This window comes from Danio rerio, chromosome 5, assembly GCF_049306965.1.
Source record: "Danio rerio strain Tuebingen ecotype United States chromosome 5, GRCz12tu, whole genome shotgun sequence".
Lineage (NCBI taxonomy): Eukaryota > Metazoa > Chordata > Actinopteri > Cypriniformes > Danionidae > Danio > Danio rerio.
Genome location: NC_133180.1, coordinates 15,026,529 through 15,046,330, shown reverse-complemented (window position 1 = coordinate 15,046,330; position 19,802 = coordinate 15,026,529). Strand labels below are relative to the sequence as shown.

At 41.4% G+C, this 19,802-nt stretch overlaps 1 protein-coding gene across 4 annotated transcripts in view; it reads left to right on the top strand.

Annotated features, from left to right (window-relative positions):
- Nucleotides 1–19,487, top strand: part of tet3 (tet methylcytosine dioxygenase 3) — a 67,243-nt gene extending 47,756 nt beyond the window's left edge. For 2 of the 4 annotated variants that reach the window (XM_009301229.5, XM_003198607.6), the window contains 9 exons: nt 1,937–4,835; nt 6,251–6,341; nt 8,181–8,274; nt 9,062–9,270; nt 10,339–10,489; nt 11,400–11,489; nt 13,292–13,429; nt 13,768–14,116; nt 14,327–19,487. In XM_009301229.5, the coding sequence (XP_009299504.1) occupies nt 1,985–4,835; nt 6,251–6,341; nt 8,181–8,274; nt 9,062–9,270; nt 10,339–10,489; nt 11,400–11,489; nt 13,292–13,429; nt 13,768–14,116; nt 14,327–16,041 (5,688 nt within the window). In that variant the 5' untranslated portion in view covers nt 1,937–1,984 and the 3' untranslated portion in view covers nt 16,042–19,487. The remainder of the gene's footprint in view (nt 1–1,936; nt 4,836–6,250; nt 6,342–8,180; nt 8,275–9,061; nt 9,271–10,338; nt 10,490–11,399; nt 11,490–13,291; nt 13,430–13,767; nt 14,117–14,326) is intronic. The other 2 variants (NM_001327945.1, NM_001327946.1) reach the window with 1 other exon arrangement.
- The last annotated feature ends 315 nt before the right edge of the window (nt 19,488–19,802 follow it).

Genomic DNA, 19,802 nt, shown 5'->3' with positions numbered 1-19,802 from the left:
TTTGCCTATTAGTATTGAACTTATTCTGCGATGCAGAAGTTCGCTCGTTTTTACGATTGTTTCAGAACTTTCGATTCAGTTGCTTATAAGAGAAATGAACAATAAATGGTGGAAAACGGGCAAACTACTTACTCTACAGTGTGCTAATGGCTATGCAGTAGAATACAATAAGAAAATATCAACATCAAGCAGCATTCGAGCTGTTTTCAACATCTAGAAATCAATGGAAGTGAGTGACAGCAGAAGTCTCGTTCCAAAAAGATTCCAATGGCTGTGCCCGCTCGCACGTGAAGAATAAGGTCAATAACCCATCAGAGAGCCTATCCCAATGAAGGGACAATAACAGTCATTTAGTTCCAATGCATTTGAGTTAGTTGGGTGCTCTTCAACATGCACATCTTGTCTTGGGTGTCTTAACAACTTTGGGTTTATGCAGAACAGTTCTTATACTACACTACCTGACAAAAGTCTCCACATCAAAGTTCCTGAAGGCAAAAAAGGTCAAGGTGCGCCAGAATCGGCTAGCCCGGTCACCATGAACATAATTGAGTATGTCTGGGGTAAGATGAAGGAAGAAGCATTGAAGATGAATCCAAAGAATTTTGAGGTACTCTGAAAGTCCTGCAAGAAAGCTTTCTTTGCCATTCCAGATGACTTTATTAATAAGTTATTTGAGTCATTGCTGAGATGTATGGATGCAGTCCTCCAAGCTCATAGGAGTCATTCACAATATTAATTCTTTTTCCACTGCACCATGACTCTTTATTCTATACTGTACATTGTTTCTGTCAAGTGACAAGACTTTTGTCTAAGCAAAGTCAGACCTTAATGTCCTAATTAAATAATTAAAATTCAACCCCTGATCATCTTTTATTTTGGTAAAATAAGCGTAATCTAGAGGCTTCATATAGGCCACTTCTGATACCAAATGATCAACTAGAAGTTATTATTTGTTGTTCCTAAAACTTGGATAGACAACAAGACTTATGTAAGGTATTGTATGTTCTAATATTGTCGACGCTTTGCTACTGCTTAAATATCTGAGTAGATTTGAGCTATGCATACTACTTTTAAATGAGTGATTTCCTCATATATGGCAAACATGATGAAACCACAAGGTCCTCTTTTGTAAGATATGGCCTTATCATGGACACAGCCTTGTATTTGTCTTGTGAAGAGCATAGAGGTTTTTATCCACTCTTGGCAGAGAAGATCAATAAAAACAAGCAACTTTCAATTACATAAGCTAATGGTTATATATATATATATATATTTATGTTACAGATACATCATTGTATATGTCAAAAAGATTCATGTAGATATTAAACTTTCACACTAATCTGGTACCTGTTCACAGTTTCTTGAACAATCATCTCTTCAACTCTTTCACATAAAAAAGAACTGGATTTCAAAGAACAGCCAAAATGATTTTTGAAAACTGGGAACCAGGAAGTGATTCTTAGTATGTTTGCTTTTGAATTGTGAGCTGTATTATAATTGTAAATATGGGTTTGTATTTGCATGAGACAGTTGAACTGGTTCCAATTTGTTCTCCATTGTGCTCTTGAAAAATATACAGGTATGTTGTCATCATGGGATGTTTTTGCTTGAGTGGACAGAGTGAAATTAAGCAGAATATATGATGACTTAAGATTTCTCCATCAGCCAAAGTATAAAGTTTTCCAAAATTCGCATTGACCTTAGTTAGTAGAGGTCAACAGCATGTCTTTGTTTCTGTAGAAAATTTTATAACAATATTTGTTTGAATTAGCCTGTAATTAATGCATTATTATAGTATTTGTCCATTATTTTTGTATGGTGTAATAAATGCATCACATCACAGCTAGAAATATAATGACTGAAATCTTGCATTTACACTGTAACTTTGCCAAACTACTGTGAAGTAATTTGTATGTTTTCTTCTGCTCTTCTACAGACTGTTTCTGTGGTGGGTTCAGTGGATGGCCCCAGAGGAAAAGGCCAGATGGAAATTGGGTCCCATGAACGCCTGGAAGAAGGCTTATTAAACCAGGAACTCTCTAATGGGCTTAGCAAACATGCATCTAATGAAGAAAATGTTTGTGATAATGAAGACAGAGATGCAACCAAGGAGCAACACCAGCATAACTTTCATGAGGGGGCTGGAAGTATTTCCCAGACACCAGGCTGGGTCCTTGAGCATACTGGGAAGTTGTCAAATCCTGAATCTCAACAAGGTGTTTGGAGTGGTCAAAATGCCAGCACAACAGTAAATGATGTGGATATGGAGGATGCACAAACTCTGGTGGCCTTTTCTGTTGGCTCACTGCCACCTTACACCAACCACCAACCTTCACCGACCCCTACAGCTCAGCTGTATGAAAGATTCAATCAGGAAATGTCCAATGGAGGTGAGGAGGCCAAAAAGAAAGGTGTTGATGGTGCGTTTTGCCCCCCTGAAGATCTAAACACTCTGCAGGCAGCACTGAGCAAGGCCCGTCATGGCCACAAGCCACCTAATTGTGATTGTGATGGCCCAGACTGCCCTGATTACCTGGAGTGGCTAGAGAAGCAAATTAAATTGGTGACTAACTGTCAGAATAAAACTTCCTGTAATCTTTCGGGTACGGCTCAACAGCCACTTGAACAGCATCATTATTCCCAATCCCAACCTCAACAATGTGGAGGTAAACCATTGTGTGTGCAAGACACAAATCCACAGCCCCTTGTTAACAAGCCTTCTACTCCTAGACCCTTTGGCCCACCAGCACCTATTCCCTGCTCCCCTAGTGTTCTGTCCATAGCCAAGGAAAGAAATGTTAGTTTGCAAACAGCCATTGCAATTGAGGCTCTGACCCAGTTGTCTGCCACTGTCCCACAAACTGTTGTACCTCCTGGTGAGTCTTCACTTGCAAATCACCATCAGCATCTGCCAACCTCCTACCACCAGAACATGCCACAAGTTGTTTCTTCATCACCTGGTCCTCTGTTGTCCTCCTCTGCCACCTCTGCTATTCCACAGTCAAATCATTACCCTCAACAAGAGCTTACAACATGGGAGCAACAGAGACCTCAGTCTAAGGGTGAGGCCCCTACAGCAAACATTTTTCCTAGCTCCTCTCATTATTCTTCCTCATACCCATCTTCCAAGCCCCCATTTACAAATATGCACGCATCAAGCCCCAATCCTCGACCTCAGCAGTGGAACCAGGGCACAGCTAGTAGCTGTGAGAAAAACTCCCCTCGCAATGCATGGATGATGGCAAACACAGACTCTAAACAACATTTTGCAAAGCCATCCCATGAGAGCAGTGACCCAGTGTCTGAGCTGAAGCAACTTCTTGGAGACACCGGTGGAAAGCACCCGTTCAAGTTCCCATTCCCTCACCCCAGCTTACAGGATGTTCATAAGGGCAGCTTTACTGGGATGCCTCACATAAAGCAGGAGGTGGAAACAAAAGAATACCTGGGATCAGAATGCTCAGTCATGGGCCAGGAAGGGATGCTAAATGGCCAGCAGCAGTTTCAGGGTCAGCAGTTATCCTCCACCATTAGGCACTCAACTCAGGCAGCACTACAGCAGCACCTTCATCATAAACGTAATCTCTTCTCTAATTCCCCAACATATGGTCCATTAGCCCACATGGCTTGTCAGGACCTTCGTAAATGGTGGCCTCAGACTATTCCAGAGAATCTCATTAACATCAAACAGGAACACAAGGAACCTAAAAAGAAAAAGGGTGCTCAAAGTTCTCATCTAAAGCAGCCAGCTGGTGGGCCTTTTGGTCCACTGGGCACACCTCTTCCAAAACCCAAACCGATTGTTATCAAGAAGCATAAACAAAAAGCTTCCCAGCCAACTTTTCTACCACAGATCCAGATTACAATATCAAAACCACCTCTCATTTCTCCAGGTTATGCACCATCCCGAGCTCAGCTTGTTCCATCTTTGCCAGGCATGGAAGCTGGGCTTCCCCCCACTCAGGTGGCTGAGAGCCACCCAGCTCCAGCTCAATCTCAGGAATCCATTATAAATTGCAGTAGTGCACCCATCTCTGAAAATAGTCATTCTTCTACTAACCCTGTGTCAGTCCTAGCACCATCAACCCAGAAGGTAATAGCATGCCCAGGCTCAGCTGGATCAAATGACAGCATCCCAACAACCAGTATCACACCTCAAACATCTACAACACAGCCATCTCCTTCTCTGGCTGGCCTCAGTAACCTAGATCCAAAATTTGAAGAGCTGATTCGGCAGTTTGAGGAGGAGTTTGGGGACACTGCAGCTTCTGCAGCCGAGACCCCAGAGAATGGCCCTGTTCAACCAGTGGTGACCGAGTCGCACCCAAACTCAGGACAATTGAGACCCGAGTCACCATCCCTAAAGCAGCCAAACAACTGCCCTCCTGTTCCCACAAATGAGTCTGAGCCCATGAACGAAGGTCAAAAGGACATACCTGAAAGACAGAAGGAAAAAACACCATTGCCACCTGAGGAGCTCTGTACTGTCAAACAGGAAAGTGAGGAATGTGCATTGGATGTGAAACCTTCAGGGGAGCTCCTGTCTGAATTTCTGAAGCAACAGAACCCCTTCGTTGCACCTTTTTCTCCTCCAAATAAACGTATGAAGATTGAATCATCCAATGGTGTGACCGTGCTCTCCACAACTGCATGTTTCTCTGCAGACAGAGAGGGTGATGATTTCAATACTCCCACCAAGGATATCTTTCCCTCCTCACCTTCACTTAAAGGTTTTCTTGAGTCACCATTGCGCTACCTGGACACTCCCACCAAGAACCTGCTTGATACACCTGGGAAAGATGTTCAACCTGATTTTCCAATCTGTGATTGCGTAGGTAAGTGAGATAATACAAAACAGCAAAATACAATATCATTAACACTAGCAAATACAGAAATAAGGCAACCTGACATTGAGATTTTGTAGCAATATCACACAGCACACCACCTGACATCCCTTAACATTCTACTAATTAGACAATTAGAACGCCTTTATTTATTAGCCAACAATTTTAGTATAGACTCCATACAAGGCTCCAATGTTTCTCTTTGATCTCATAATTTCTGCATCAGCAGATTTCACAGGGTAGTGTTGGGCCATGTCTGAGAATGCATGTTCTACAGGGGGCCTGTGCATTGCTCTGTAGCCCGTTCTCTGTGTCTTGCGGAGGAACAATTGTTTGGAAGAAAGGGGCCCATTGTAGTTCTTTGGGCTAGTGCAGTGCAACAACTTCTGTCTATATTCAGGCTCTTGGCACAGTGAGTACAGAGGCAGTCACAATAAAGAGAGGCTGCTCATATATCATATGCTATACTGTGGCCAGACATCAAAGAAGGGAGGGAATAGGGAGGACAGGGTGAGAAGGGATGGACTGCAACCTTTCGGCTCAGCCCTCATAGCTCTTATTTTGTTATTTTAGAGGTTGTGAAGTGTGAGAAACAGTTACATTGTATGATTGCATTGTAACCTTGTTAGAAGGTGTTCTAATAAGGTGTCCTCTATTTGTCCTCCAGCTAGTAATCTGGAAAAGTCAGGGTTTTTTTTGGCAAATATGAAATAAAATAAAAAAAGTATAGAAATAAGTGTTCATTGAAGTGTAGTAAACTGCCAAACACTTGTTGGAGCTTGACTGGTACTAAGAAAAATGGACAAAAGAAGGAAGGGTTCCATAGTCAATCCTTATATCAGGGGTGTCCAAACTCTGTCCTGGAGGGCCAGTGTCCTGCAGATTTTAGCTCCAACTTGCTTCAACACACCTGCAAGGAGGTTTCTAGAATGCCTAGTAAGAGCTTGATTAGCTAGCCCAGGTGTGTCTGATTGGGGTTGGAACTAAACTTTGCAGGACACCAGGCCTCCACGACAGAGTCTGGACATCCCTGCCTTATATAATTCTGTCAATGCCACAGGGAACACCCGGTGTCGTTTGATAGTCTCTATGTGGTCATAATGTTAGTATAGGTGGATAGCAGCTAGTAGATGATTATTTTTTAGACTTGTGTAGGAAGTTCCCACGAAGAATTTCCTTACTTCAGTCATGCTTATATCCCTAAATACACCCTGAGCAGAATGTGACCTTAGATTGCCTCTTTTACAGAACAGCTCTTCGTACATTTCTTTTTTTTTTTGGTAGCCCACACACGACTGATTCATACTATCAATCATTACACATCAGCAGTCTAAATTAGCCCATTATTGTATAAGAGTGTGTCAATGCTTTAACCTGCATTCTTTTTTTCTCTCTGACTCCCTTAGACCAAGTCCTTGAAAAGGATGAAGGTCCATATTACAATCATTTGGGATCTGGACGAGATATACCTTCAGTCAGACAACTGATGGAAGATAGGTGAGATGCCAAGCAGATTTCAAAATAATAATTGACTCAAATTGCAATTCATAATGGCGACATGATGGCTCAGTGATTAGCACTGTTACCTCATAGCAAAAAGGTTGCTGGTTCGTAATCCCGGCTGGGTCAGTTGGCATTTCTGGGTGAGTTAGCATGTTTACCCCGTGTTTGTGTGGGTTTTAACTGGGTGCTACGGTTTCCTCCACAGTCCAAAAACGTGCACTAGAGGTGAATTGAATAAACAAAATTGACCATAGTGTGTGAGTGTATATGGGTGTTTCCCAGTACAGGGTTCCAGGTGGATAAGTTGGCGGTTTATTCCGCTGTGGTGACCCCTGATGAATTAAGGGACTAAGCTGGAGGAAAACAAATGAATGCAATCCATAATGACCTCCTTCGACAATTTTTGTTGTGAACATTTCAACCTACAACACATGAAAGGTTAATGTGGGAACATACAGTACATTACAATCCTACTCTGAAAGGGTTTATTTTTGGGAAGTCAGAAAATAACTCAATGCTTCTTGCTTTCTTTAAAAACAATATCATTACCTGGAGAACATTTTTAAGGTTGAACTAAAAGGTCATCATGCCTGCATTTAATTTAACATCTGCCTTTTCTCTACCGCCCTTTTTATGTAACATTACCAAAATAGTAGATGGAGAGTTTTCTCATACACCTATAAAGAGAAATATCAGTTAAACTAAATTAATTTCCATTTATAGATTGAATTACATTTTTCTTGTTTAAAATTGAAGGTTGCTTAAGAGAAGAGTACTGCTGACCCCACGTCATTTGCTTTAAGAGTTCCATAGTGACCCTGTCATTGTTCTGCAAGAGTTGTTTGAAATCTCTAACGGTTGGATCCTGGCAACAGTTTCTTAACCAGCTGAGGATAAGCATCTCTTTTTTTCTGCAGTTTGCTCTCCCTTCACCCCTTCCTCCCACCTTCCTTCTCTATGATCTTGTCCCCAGGGTATTCCTGACCCAGAATCCAACAGGAGTAACAGGAAATATTGGCATCAGCAGATCCACATAAGGGAAAGACAAGGAGACAGAGACAATGAAACTTAAGGGATGAGAGAAAGAATTCAAAGGAAATTAAAGTAGAATTGAAGCATGAGCTAAAGTGAGAAGGTTGGGGCATAAATTAAAGAAGCATATTAAAGATTTAAGCAACGACTATGCTATAGCTTTTTGAAGGTAACATCATTGTTTTACAGCAGTGATGGCATTTAGGGTCTGTATGTTCAAAATCTCCAATCGAATTTGAAGTAAATCAAGGTTAAAAACAATATTTACTGGGTATTTCTTGATCCTGTGATTAGTTGGATGTGAGAAAGGATATAAACAGCTCCACAGGGTTTTGCCCCCACCTTTCCCCTATAAGCACACAGAAGCCTTGACCCGTTTGGACAGGGTATCTCCACCTTTGCGGACCTCTGTTACACTTGTCCACTCTCATTGCTTTATTAGAGAGCGATTTGGGGGTAAAGTTCTTGTGTTTCTATAGCCTGTGTCATCTCCTGAGAGATAAAGGGGGAGCTGGTGGGTAAAGGAAGAACCTCCCCTTTGTTTGTCTGTCAGACAGTGACTATAGCCTTCTTAAGCCTAAGACTGACCCTTTTGTGGCCTTTGACCTCTTAGCCCACCCCTGTGGATCTTTCAGGCTTCTCCGCCGGACTGTATAGTTATAACTGAACAGGCACTTATACTTACCACATGCTAGTCATGCTAGTTTTATTTGAGAAGACAAGCAATTGTTGACCAAGTACATGTCATGTAAACTTTGCAATTTGAGTGTGTTGCTCAAGTTCTGTCCCTCATGTTTATAGGTATGGGGAGAAGGGGGAAGCCGTTCGCATTGAAAAGGTGGTTTACACAGGGCGAGAAGGAAAGAGCTCTCAGGGATGTCCTATTGCTAAGTGGGTAAGTTTGCAATTGACATATATTTAAAATCAGCTAGCCGAGTGCTTACCTGACTGATCAGATGAATAATCAAGCTCAAGTTCTTCATAATTAGGCAGATGTAGGGTTCAGTTTATATCTGTCATATATTTGCAAATGTTTTAATGTGTCATAATTTTAAAGATTAGCTATGTATTGATCGTTTGATTTTTCCTTGAAGCTGATGTGCTTTTATTTCATTAAAATGAAAAAGGAAGCGAATTATGTCGTAACGTATGCCCTTAAATAATGTAGCCTTTTACAGTAAGCATCAGTGTTTCTTGACATGAGTGGGAGAGGATGCTGGATTTGTGCGTACCTAGAAATAAAAAAAATCCTGCTGGCTCCCCTGGTTTTTAGTATATGACAATAAATGTCATGTTAAACAAAATACAAGCTCGCATTATTAGCATTTAACTCTCATTATTAGCATTTAACACTACATAAAGCACATGAGGTGTACCTGAGGTGATCATTGTAAGTTTTCTGTTGTTCACCTGTGAGAGATAGAAGCCGTTTCTATAAATTCGAGGTGTTAGTTACAAAAACTTTTAATATGAAAAATATTTATTCTATCAAGTGCTGTTGCTTTTATTTAGAACACTGTTTAAATTACTTGCTCGTCCTCAATCTGGCAACCTGCACTTGCATTTGTTTTGATCCAGGGGTGCAATGCCTAGATCAACCACTTAGTGTCAAACTTGCATACTGCACCCTTAAGATCACTCATATACCTTTGTCATTATAGACTGTAATGTTCTCTTCATAGGTGTTACGTCGCAGCAGTGAAAAGGAGAAAGTGTTGTGCGTTGTGAAGCAACGGCCTGGGCACCACTGTGCCAACACTGTCATCGTTGTTGTCATCCTGGCCTGGGAAGGTGTGCCCCGTGCTCTGGGAGATAAACTGTACAGAGAAGTCACAGAAACCATCACCAAATATGGCAATCCCACCAGCCGTCGCTGTGGACTCAATGAAGAGTAAGTTTTGAACACAATAGATATGTGTCCTTGAAGGTTAAATAATAAAAAGCATGAAATGACACACGCCAACAACTTTGAGGAACTTAATCTTCATGGCTTAGATTCAACAAGGTACTGAAAATATTCTTCAGAAATTTACGTCAGTGCTGACCATAACGCATGCAAATGAGATGTTTGCACATTCCTGATACAAATATCATGTTTCAACACACTGCAAAAGTGCTCTGTTGGATTGAGATCTGGTACCAGCGAGGCCATGTGAGTTTGATGAACTCAGTGTCATATTCAAGAATCCACATTCAAAAGATGTAATTCAATCAATTCTGCTGGAAATAGCCATCACGGGATGTTACTGATAGGAATGGCACACTGTGTGGTCTTCTGCTGCTAAAGATCATCTACTTCAAAGTAGGATATGTTGTGTTTCCTTTACTTTCGTCAACTGGTGAAGTTTTTTCCTCGCCACCACTGGCTTGCTTGGTTTGGAACTTGTGGAGCTGCGCATCAATGGATTTGCTCTTCAGTGTTTGGACTTTCAGCAGTGACATTTAAACCACACTGAACTAAACTAAACTAAACTACAACTCTGAAAACTGGAGTGATGCAGGTTCAATTTACTAGAACTTCTGTTAGGCTGCTTTGACACGCTCTATATCGTAAAAGCGCCATAGAAATAAAGATGAACAGAATTGTGTGCATTGAATAATGCTGATCTGCAGATATTTGAGTTACTTCTGCCTTGTCTATCACCTCAAACAAGTTTGTCCACTCTCCTTTTCCGTCTGGCATCAACAAGACATTTTTTTGCCCACAGAACTGATCTTCATTAGATAGTTTTCCATTTTCAGATTTTCTGTAAACCCTATTGATCTGTGCATGTCAATATTCCGGTTGATTTTGAAGCATTTTAAAATACAGTCTAGCTGTTGTCACCAACAACCATGCCATGTTCAAAAACACCTAAATCACGTTTCTTTACCCCTTCAATTCTCAGTTTGTCAGATCAACTCATTGAATCCATTAATTGTGACCACTAATTAAATCCATGTTGGATGCATTTTCCAGTCGAACCTGTGCATGTCAAGGGAAGGACCCAGAGACCTGTGGAGCTTCATTCTCTTTTGGCTGTTCCTGGAGCATGTATTTCAATGGATGCAAGTATGCTCGAAGCAAGGTCCCTCGTAAGTTCAGACTGCAGGGAGAGCACCCCAAAGAGGTTAGTTAAATATAAATAAAGGCATACTTTGATTTTACTAACATTTTTTTTTTCTATTTATTTTTTATATAAACTAAAAAAATACCCAAATATAATTTCACATCACCCTAACTACCTAAAAATATATATTGAAATGTGAAGGGAACCATTCCAAACTATATTAAGTAATTAATGATATATAGTTAAATATAGCATGTTTTTGGTTACTGAATGAGATATGAGTTTCTGTTGTTGTGAATTGACAGATAAATAACATTGTGCTGTTTAATGGGATAGTTCAACTTATGCACCCTTCACATGTTTCAAACCTGTTTGAGTTTCTGACTTTGGTTATCGGTTTAATTTATGTTATGCCGAGTTCACACTGCATGATTTAAAAAAATGCAGCTAATAAGCTTAACCGTCACCCTTTGCCAAAATTTCCTTTATTAATTTGGTACAAAAAGACCATGAAGAAAATCAAGCCATGATTCCTGAAAGTGTGGTTTTTAACTCCTCTCTGAACTCCCTGCTGCGCTGTATCTTGCTCTCTTATTGGCTGTAGTGTGCATTGTGTTTTTCCATCAGAACTTTTTTCACACAGACAGGTTCAGCTGTTTAGCATGCCAAATATTTCACAGGTGTCAGTGACACGTAAGCAATTCTTTCTGATCATATCTTTAATAATTCACTCTTTGTGACTCTCACTTATTTTAACGAGCACCAATTTGGCTCAGATTTCAGGCATTTGCCAGCAATTTCACAAAACCTGTCTGTAAGTGAATAATTGGGACTAAAGTTGTGCAGTGTGAACTAAGCTGTTGCTTGAACAGAATGTTAGTCGATAAATTTGCCAGTCACAACCCTTTACTATGCGAACACAACCATTTACTGTACATGCTATTTACATTTTTTTATTTTTTTTGTATAGGAGGACAATCTCAGGGATAACTTCCAAGCTTTGGCCACACATGTGGCCCCTCTGTATAAGAAGCTAGCTCCCCAGGCCTACAGCAACCAGGTTTGTTTTATTATTAGAAGTAGTCAGTGTAGTCATTAAACTGATTTTATACCATTCAGGCACATCAAGGAGCCCCTATTTCGCATTATAAGAGATCATCTTTTGGTTTGGGGGTCTCCAACAACAGGCTGATTTGCATGCAAGGTCAAAAAACACTTTGATTGTCTTATAATATGCATGAATTTTTACCTCATTATCCTAACGACTGCCACATGATTTGTTCAGGAATTATTTTGTTCCCAAACCCATCCTTAGCACGAAACTAATTTGTGATTGGTCTGATGACCTATTCTGTTGTGATTGGTCGACTGGGTTCAGCACAAGACAGAGAAATGCCCAACACGGCTATGAAGTAGCACACAGTGTATGTGAGAGGCCAATGCAGGAATGCAGGGGTGGTCAAGCCTGTTCCTGGAGAGCCACCTTCCTGCAGATTTCAGTTGCAACCCATATCAAACACACCTGCCTGTAATTATCACATGGTATTCAGGTCCTAATTATTTGGTTCCGGTGTGTTTGATATGGGTAGTAACTGAAATCTGCTGGAAGGTGGCTCTCCAAGAACAGGCTTGGCCACCCCTGCAATAAAGAAATGCAGAAACACCAGAATATTACTCTACTCTTAACCCTAACACATTCAGTATTAATCCACACAGTGAAAAAAGTGGAACTATTTTGAAAATTGGCCGTGCCGCGAATGTGAGGAACAGCTAAAGGTGGATATAGCAAAGATTGCGAACAAATTTTAAAGCGGTAAAGGAAAAAGTACATGTTGCGTTTTCAAGAAGACATAGCCCATAAAGGTTTAACCTGAGCACTGATCTATAATAGATAAGTGATTACTAGCCTTCCCCAGGGATGGGTTGCAGCTGGAAGGGCATGCGCTGCGTAAAACGTGCTGGATAAGTTGACGGTTTATTCTGCTGTGGCGACCCTGGATTAATGAAGGGACCAAGCCGAAAAGAGAATGAATGAATGAATGAATGAATGAATGATTGATTAAATGATTACAAGCCGTGCGGGGTGATTACAAGTTACAACACACAAATAAATACACATTTTGCAAACTACACAAAACAAGGCAACAATTTTAATTACAGTTACATGTTATGATCCGGAGGAAGAAGAAATTGGTCCATATGAATTGTAACAGTTACCGACAAAGTCCCTGACAATACCAGACAAAGCCCCACACATAATAGTCTCTGCTGCTACTTCCTCTAATTGCAAACAGCTGGGATGATCCCGCCACTCATCAGAAAAAAGACAGGAACAAACAGCACACGGTTGGCTATACTGTGGTGTTGTTGTGAAAATGAACTTTAACCCTTTATTCCCCGCGGCCGAATCTCCATCTGTCAGTGTTCGTCATAGTGTCTGAAGTGAAAGGCGCGTTCACATTTCACCGGAACCACCACTTCATATTTGATGATATACCGTATTAACGTTGAAGCATTCAAGCAAAAGATTTAAACCCAACATGATTTATTTATTCAACTCTGAGTCAACTTTTTTGTTAAAGAATCAATAGTTTTAAACACTGTCCACACATTTCAGATTTAAACCTCAGCTGGATATTTCATTTACTTAGAGCTGTGTTACACACTGCATGGAATGTCATCTTTAAAAACTCATTATAGGGGCTCTTCAAATAAAGGAATTGGAATGTTGACTTAAAGGTTTGGTGTGGTTTCAAGTAATTAAGATGCTTATAATTATAATGTTTGAATACAATATAAATATATAGTGGATAATGGATTCTGAACAAATACTGAAAATGGATTTTTTTCTGTTTTATTTAGTGTTTACATGAGGATGTTGCTTCAGACTGTCGGTTGGGATTGAAGGAAGGACGTCCATTTTCAGGAATCACTGCATGCATGGATTTCTGTGCCCACGCTCACAAAGACCAGCATAACCTCCACAATGGCTGCACTGTGGTAAGTTACTGTGGACATGCATTTGCATAAACAATGTGGCTATGTAGAGTTACATATTTTCTCTGTGGTGCCATTTGAAAATATTTTGATTTAATAAAGAGCAGGTGTTTTTCTTTACACACACAAAATTATGCAAGGATGTGCTGTGATCACTGCATGACAATGTCAGCTGTAATACATAAATTATTCCTGTTCAAATGAATGTAATTCACTAAATGATTAACTTGTCGAGTTTGGATGTTTTTGGGAACATTGTTGTGTGCATTAGATGTTAGATATCAGAATGGTTGAAGTAGTTACTTTAGCCTCCCACTTCCTCATTTTTTTCCTTCTCATAGGTGTGCACTCTCACGAAAGAGGACAATCGTACAGTGGGCACAATCCCAGAAGATGAGCAGCTGCACGTGCTTCCGCTCTACAAGCTCGCTACAACCGACGAGTTTGGTAGTGAGGAGAACCAGCGTCTCAAAATGCAGACAGGAGCCATCCAGGTGCTCGCTAACTTCCGTCGAGAGGTTAGAAAACTTCCAGAACCTGCAAAATCATGCCGCCAGCGTCGGTTGGAGGCCAAAAAGGCTGCATCAGAGAAAAAGAACAGGAAATTGCAGCTAGCAGAAACTCCAGAGAAGACCGTCAAGATGGAGATTCGCCATGCAGAGTCACCTCACATTCAGCAAGGCAATAAAGGTTACTGGTTAAATCATTTTCACTCATATGATAAGCAGCAGATATACAATTCTGAACAAAGGGAGTAATCTACCTAAAGTGGGGGCGTTGTAGAGATGTGGTCTTTGGACATTGGGCTGACATTAAAAATGGAATTTGTTTTTGCAATAAAGTTTTGAACTAACTATGAACTAAATGTTTTAATATACTGTTTTGTTTTTTGTTTTGTAGCTATTCCAAAACAGGAGGTGAAACCAACAATTAAAAAAGAGCCTGTCGACCACTTCCAGCCCTTCAATGGAGCCATACATGGTTACCAAGCACTAGGGAATGGCAAGACAAACCCTGATCCCCATAACATGAACAGTTCGTTCTCCTACCCTGGGAACTATGCAAGAGGTCGCATCCCTGGCAACAGTCATCCTCCTGCACAGAACCCCATCAATGGCTTTCACCCTAACCTCCAAGATATACGATATGGTTATTACAACTACCCTTCCAGTGCACTTTTCTCTCCTGAGCTCTTGAGATATGATAAAGGAGCCTGGCCCAAAAACGGAGAACCCTCTGCCCAAGCATTTGAACAGAAGCCGGATGTTCAGTGTCTCCAAGCCAATCTGGCACAGGCCTATCCCACCCATCATGGACAGTCTCAGGCACAAATGGCTGATGCATCCATTCAAGGCTACCCACAACCCTCTGATATTTCGCAGTGTCGTACTCCATCTATGTCTCTTGAGCAGACACACCGCTCAAAACCCATAGTCAAGCAGGAGCCCATGGATGTACCATTGTATGAAGCAAGATCAGATGGTCAAGCGCAGAGCTGCCCGACCACTCCTAGTACAACACCAACACCTGAAGGATGGCATGGGCACAAACCAAACGGCAGTCTAGTACCTAAAGGCTGGGATGGAAACATCAGAGCGGCCTCAAATAATTCACCCTTCACACCAGATAAGCAGAGGCTCCACCAGCAACACCAACACGAACACCCTCAATATCCACAGCAGCAACAGTGGAATTCCTATTCCTGCCCAAACACTCCAATGGCATCTCCTGCCCCATCTCCGTCCCCATCCCTAAAAGCAGGTCTATCACCTGCACCCTCTCCACACCCGTCCACCCCAAGGCAGTGGGGAAGTCCTGCCCCTAGTCCACAACCTAAAGCATGGGGTCCCTATGGTCCCATGGGTTATGGTGCTGGTGTTATCAGGCAAGGCAACCCTGCTGGTGCTTACCCTGATAACATGCTTTCCCAGGCAGGTGTAAATTGTGGCTCAGCACCCCTTGGACTCCAGGAGAAAGCCTGGAAGTCTGGTGGTGGGTCAGCAGCAGGTAGCACGCCATCCCCAGCTCCTGAGGGCCGATTGTTTCCCGATGCACTGCAAAGGTCGGACGGCCAGGCATGTTGGGACAGTGGAGCAGAGACACAAAGTGAACGAGATCCTGAAGAGGACGAGGTTTGGTCGGACAGTGAACACAACTTCTTGGATCCCAACATCGGAGGAGTAGCAGTTGCACCTGCTCATGGTTGTGTCTTGATTGAGTGTGCCCGTCGAGAACTCCATGCCACCACACCGCTTAAAAAGCCTGACCGCACTCACCCAAGCCGCATATCCCTGGTCTTCTACCAGCACAAGAACCTGAACCAGCCCTGCCATGGTCTGGCTTTGTGGGAATCCAAGATGAAAATCCTGGCAGAGCGAGCGCGACAACGGCAACAAGAAGCTGCTCTTTTGGGTCTCTCACAGGAAGAAATCAAGGCCTACGGGAAAAAGCGCAAATGGGCGGCTGGGTCAGCAAGCCCGTCCCCTGGACAAACTAAGGACAAACGGGAGGGTGTAGTGACACGGATGGCCCCAACACAGCATAGCACCACCATAGTCACAGTTTCACCTTACCCGTCCACACACCTCACTGGTCCTTACAGTCGATTTGTGTGAACTCTTGTAGACTGTTGCCCCCTGGAGCCAGAGATGGGAACAGAAATGATAAGGGTCATAAATCTTACTCCTTTACCATTTGCTTCCCTTCTTCTAGCTCCAACACCTCTGTCAGGCCACTGAAAGAGAGGGAGAATAGAGGAAGGGGCACTTTTTTCACTTTTATTTCTTTTACCTCAAATTTTGGCAGCAGTTTGGGAGTTCCCCAAACGGACACGCTGTCTATGGTGCTCTTTCTCTCTCCAACGTGGGAGGGACTTCCATAGCTACCCCTCCTTAAGTGAATTTGATGATCCTAATTATTGCTCTATTATCAATATTATTACATTTGCTATTGTTACTGTTAATGTTGATATTACAGGTATTGTTATTATATTATGAAGATGACTATTTTTATTTTAATGTTATTGTTTTTTTATCATTGTTTTTAACGTTATGATTTTTCGTCCTCTTACTAAGAGGGACTTCCTTTCTTCATTCTCGCTTGATCTCTATGAAAACGAGAACAAGCTAATCAGCATTTTCGTTGCGCTTTTCGCCTCTCCAGCCTCTCGATTAATGATGCACCTTCACATCATCGCGAGTCACATTTATGTGACTGCATGAAAGCAACTCTATATAGAGTATTTGCTCATTGTGCTAGTCACTGAACATGTGACCAAGAAAGAGAGGACCTGACGCCAGCTTAGGCCTTTCTGTTTGGTGCCACTCTAAGGAAAGTCTCTCATCCCTTCAAATGGTGCTTTTTTCAGTCTCAAGTGTCTCTGATTTTGCCCTCACAATATCGAGGCAGGTGCTGGACCTGGGTGCTCTTTAGCAGCAGATGTCAGTCATGTTCAGTGATGGGGACCTCAAAGTCCTTGTAATTGGCTTAGCCTTCCATCATGTCATCTGATTGGTGCTGACTCATTTGCAGCCATTCTTCTTTACCCATGGGACACCATGTAAACAAACTTCTTTAAGGTGCTGATAGTGATAGCAAATATTCACCTTAATAGAGCTGCCCTAAAAAGCTGCAAGGCAACCCACCACAGGTTTTAAGCTTGTGATTTCCATGTAGACAGTCCAGACTCAGCTCAAACAGGGAGTTCTAAAACCATCACTTAGTTTGTATTGGAATTCTGCAGTCTCTGCTTAAATCACCCTAGATATGTTCAGATCACTGTAGGACTTTGAGATAATAAACGTAGTGACTTGTAGGTGCATAAGGTGCTTGAATGGGATTCTCTAAATCGCTGGCCCTGTGTAAACTGAACATGTCTTCCATGTCCTGATATACCCGTATGACTGATAAAGTTATTATTTTGGGGATCTATTCCCACCCACTGCTGGTTAAACTCGCCAGCCTAATGGACAGAGCACATTTTTTTGGAGTTGGTGCTACTATGAGTCTATACTCCTGTAAAGTTGCCCCCCTGCTCATTGTTGTAAGCATTCCTCTTTCTCTCCTCTTGCCCTCAGAGATCACCCACACCTGGAATTCATGGTGCTGAATGGCATTGTATAGTTTCAGCCCTGTTTTATGTGTGTACGCGTGTGAGTGTGTGCGTGTTTGGATTCCAAAACAAGCACCCACACCGGTCAGAATGTATGTGATGCCTGTCTGTGAGCTATGTACAGGGAGCAATGCAGGGCTGCCACTGGTTTACACAGGGCTGTAAGATGCTTGACACTCACAGAGGACAGATTCTGGTGCTCATTAAGTGGTCCTAAAGCTCTTTACCTCATGTTGTACAGACACTGGTCCCACAACATGCTACAAACACACGGTCGCTACATACTGCAGGCTCGCTGCCTACATCCACACTCGTAATTATTATTTATTATATGATAATGATGATGATTATTGTTATTGTGATTGCTGTCTTTCTTTCTTTTTTTTTTTTGGTTTGTTCATTTTAGAAAAATTGTAAATATTGAAGAGAGGATTTTATAAAAAGCACTTTTTATCTTGATTTTAATGAGGACGATGGAAAAAAAAATGAGAACGGATTATTGACAACTTGAAGCCTAGTTTTTGTTTTAATGGAATTTTATTGGGAGAGATAGAAATGTAAATAGTTAAATATTTAGGTAAGATAATTTAACTGGTGAGGGATGATGGCCTAATCATGAATGATTCCTGAATTTTTAGTTGTCTGTATGTCAAGCCGTCAACAACAGACCGCAAAGCAGGATGCTTTGTGGCAACTCAAGATACTGCTGTCCTTCCTATTGTGAGTACTGTACTTACACCAATACCTCTGTGCTACCATTGTCACCGGCTTCCTTTTCCTGCATCTGATCCACATTTATAAACCATTAACAAATGGAGAACAAAGAATGTGACCATGTTGACCAATACAGTTCATAAGGATTCAGGACTTACATAATTTCTCAAAGGGATTGGAAGATCTTTTTTTTAACATGAATTTGGCCATAGACGGGAAAGAATACCTTGCAGTTTGAATCGTGACCGCTTTCAGTTCAGAAGTCTAGGTGGCTTTACTCATGTAATGCTTCTTTTTATTTCATGAAATATTGCATGGGGTGAGTCTGAAAGAACTCTGAGTCTGCACTGACGTTGTTATCCTCGACTGTCACTTGTTCTTGGAGATACAAGACTTTCCCCTGAAGTTTAAATAGCGGCGTTTCAAGAGTACTCTTGAAGCCCAGCAGAGTTTTATTCAAATGGCTTTTGAACCATGGTGCTACCCCCTAGAGTTCACTGTGGAAATGACTCTTGGCAAACACTGTTGCAGTTCTTTGAGCTCTTAAATTGACATGTGAACTTGTTTTGAGAGGAAACGTACATATGGTGCTGATCATTTCAAAATGATTTACTTAGTAATTTCAGATGATCACAATAACTAAAAGCACTCCAACTGATCCAGTTTCTCTTTTTAGCTCTCACCTTATATGATGGTACTTGAAGATCATGATGGCAGGTAGAGGAATAGGTACTCTCATGCTTTTGATGTGAATAGACTGTTATTTTAATATTCTGGTGCTCGCTGAACTGCCCAGAGATGCGTTTTCGCTCATTTATGTTTGAATATACTCGTTCTTTTTATTTACCCACATCTGCCTTTCGGCAACACTGTCACATACAAACACACACAAACACAACACTTTCTCACATACACACACTAATCTGCCCCATTTATCAGCACTCACCTTTTAAGAGTATCAATCATGCCCAGTTTTCTACATCAAAATGTCTAAAGAGGATAAAGAAAGAAAAAAAAAACTGGCAGCTACATTCCTTTGAGTTGAAGATTGTTCTTGGTTCTATTTTACATGTTGAGTATGCAGTATGTAAAAAGTGTTATCTTTTGTTTGGTCTCTCTCCTTGTAGTGTATGGTGTATTATGTGAATACATAGTGTATGTGGAAAGATCCACAATACTGTTTTATGTTCTGAACTATGGAAAAATAAAAAATAAAAATCAGAAATTGTGATGAAACGCTTATTTATTGACTCAGCTCACTGATTTGATGATCACAGAAGACTTTACTTTGTCAAATCTGCTTTTTACATTATATTTTCAGACTTTCAGATTCAATTGCAGAATCAGTCAACATAAACTAAATTTTTGAGTAATTAAATTATTATTTTCAGGACGACATGGTGGCTCAGTGGTTAGCACGATCGCCTCACATCAAGAAGGTTGCTGGTTCAAGTCCTGGCGGGACCAGTTGGCATTTCTGTGTGGAGTTTGCATGTTCTCCCAGTGTTGGCGTGGGTTTCCTCCAGGTACAATCCAAACTAAAGGTGAGCT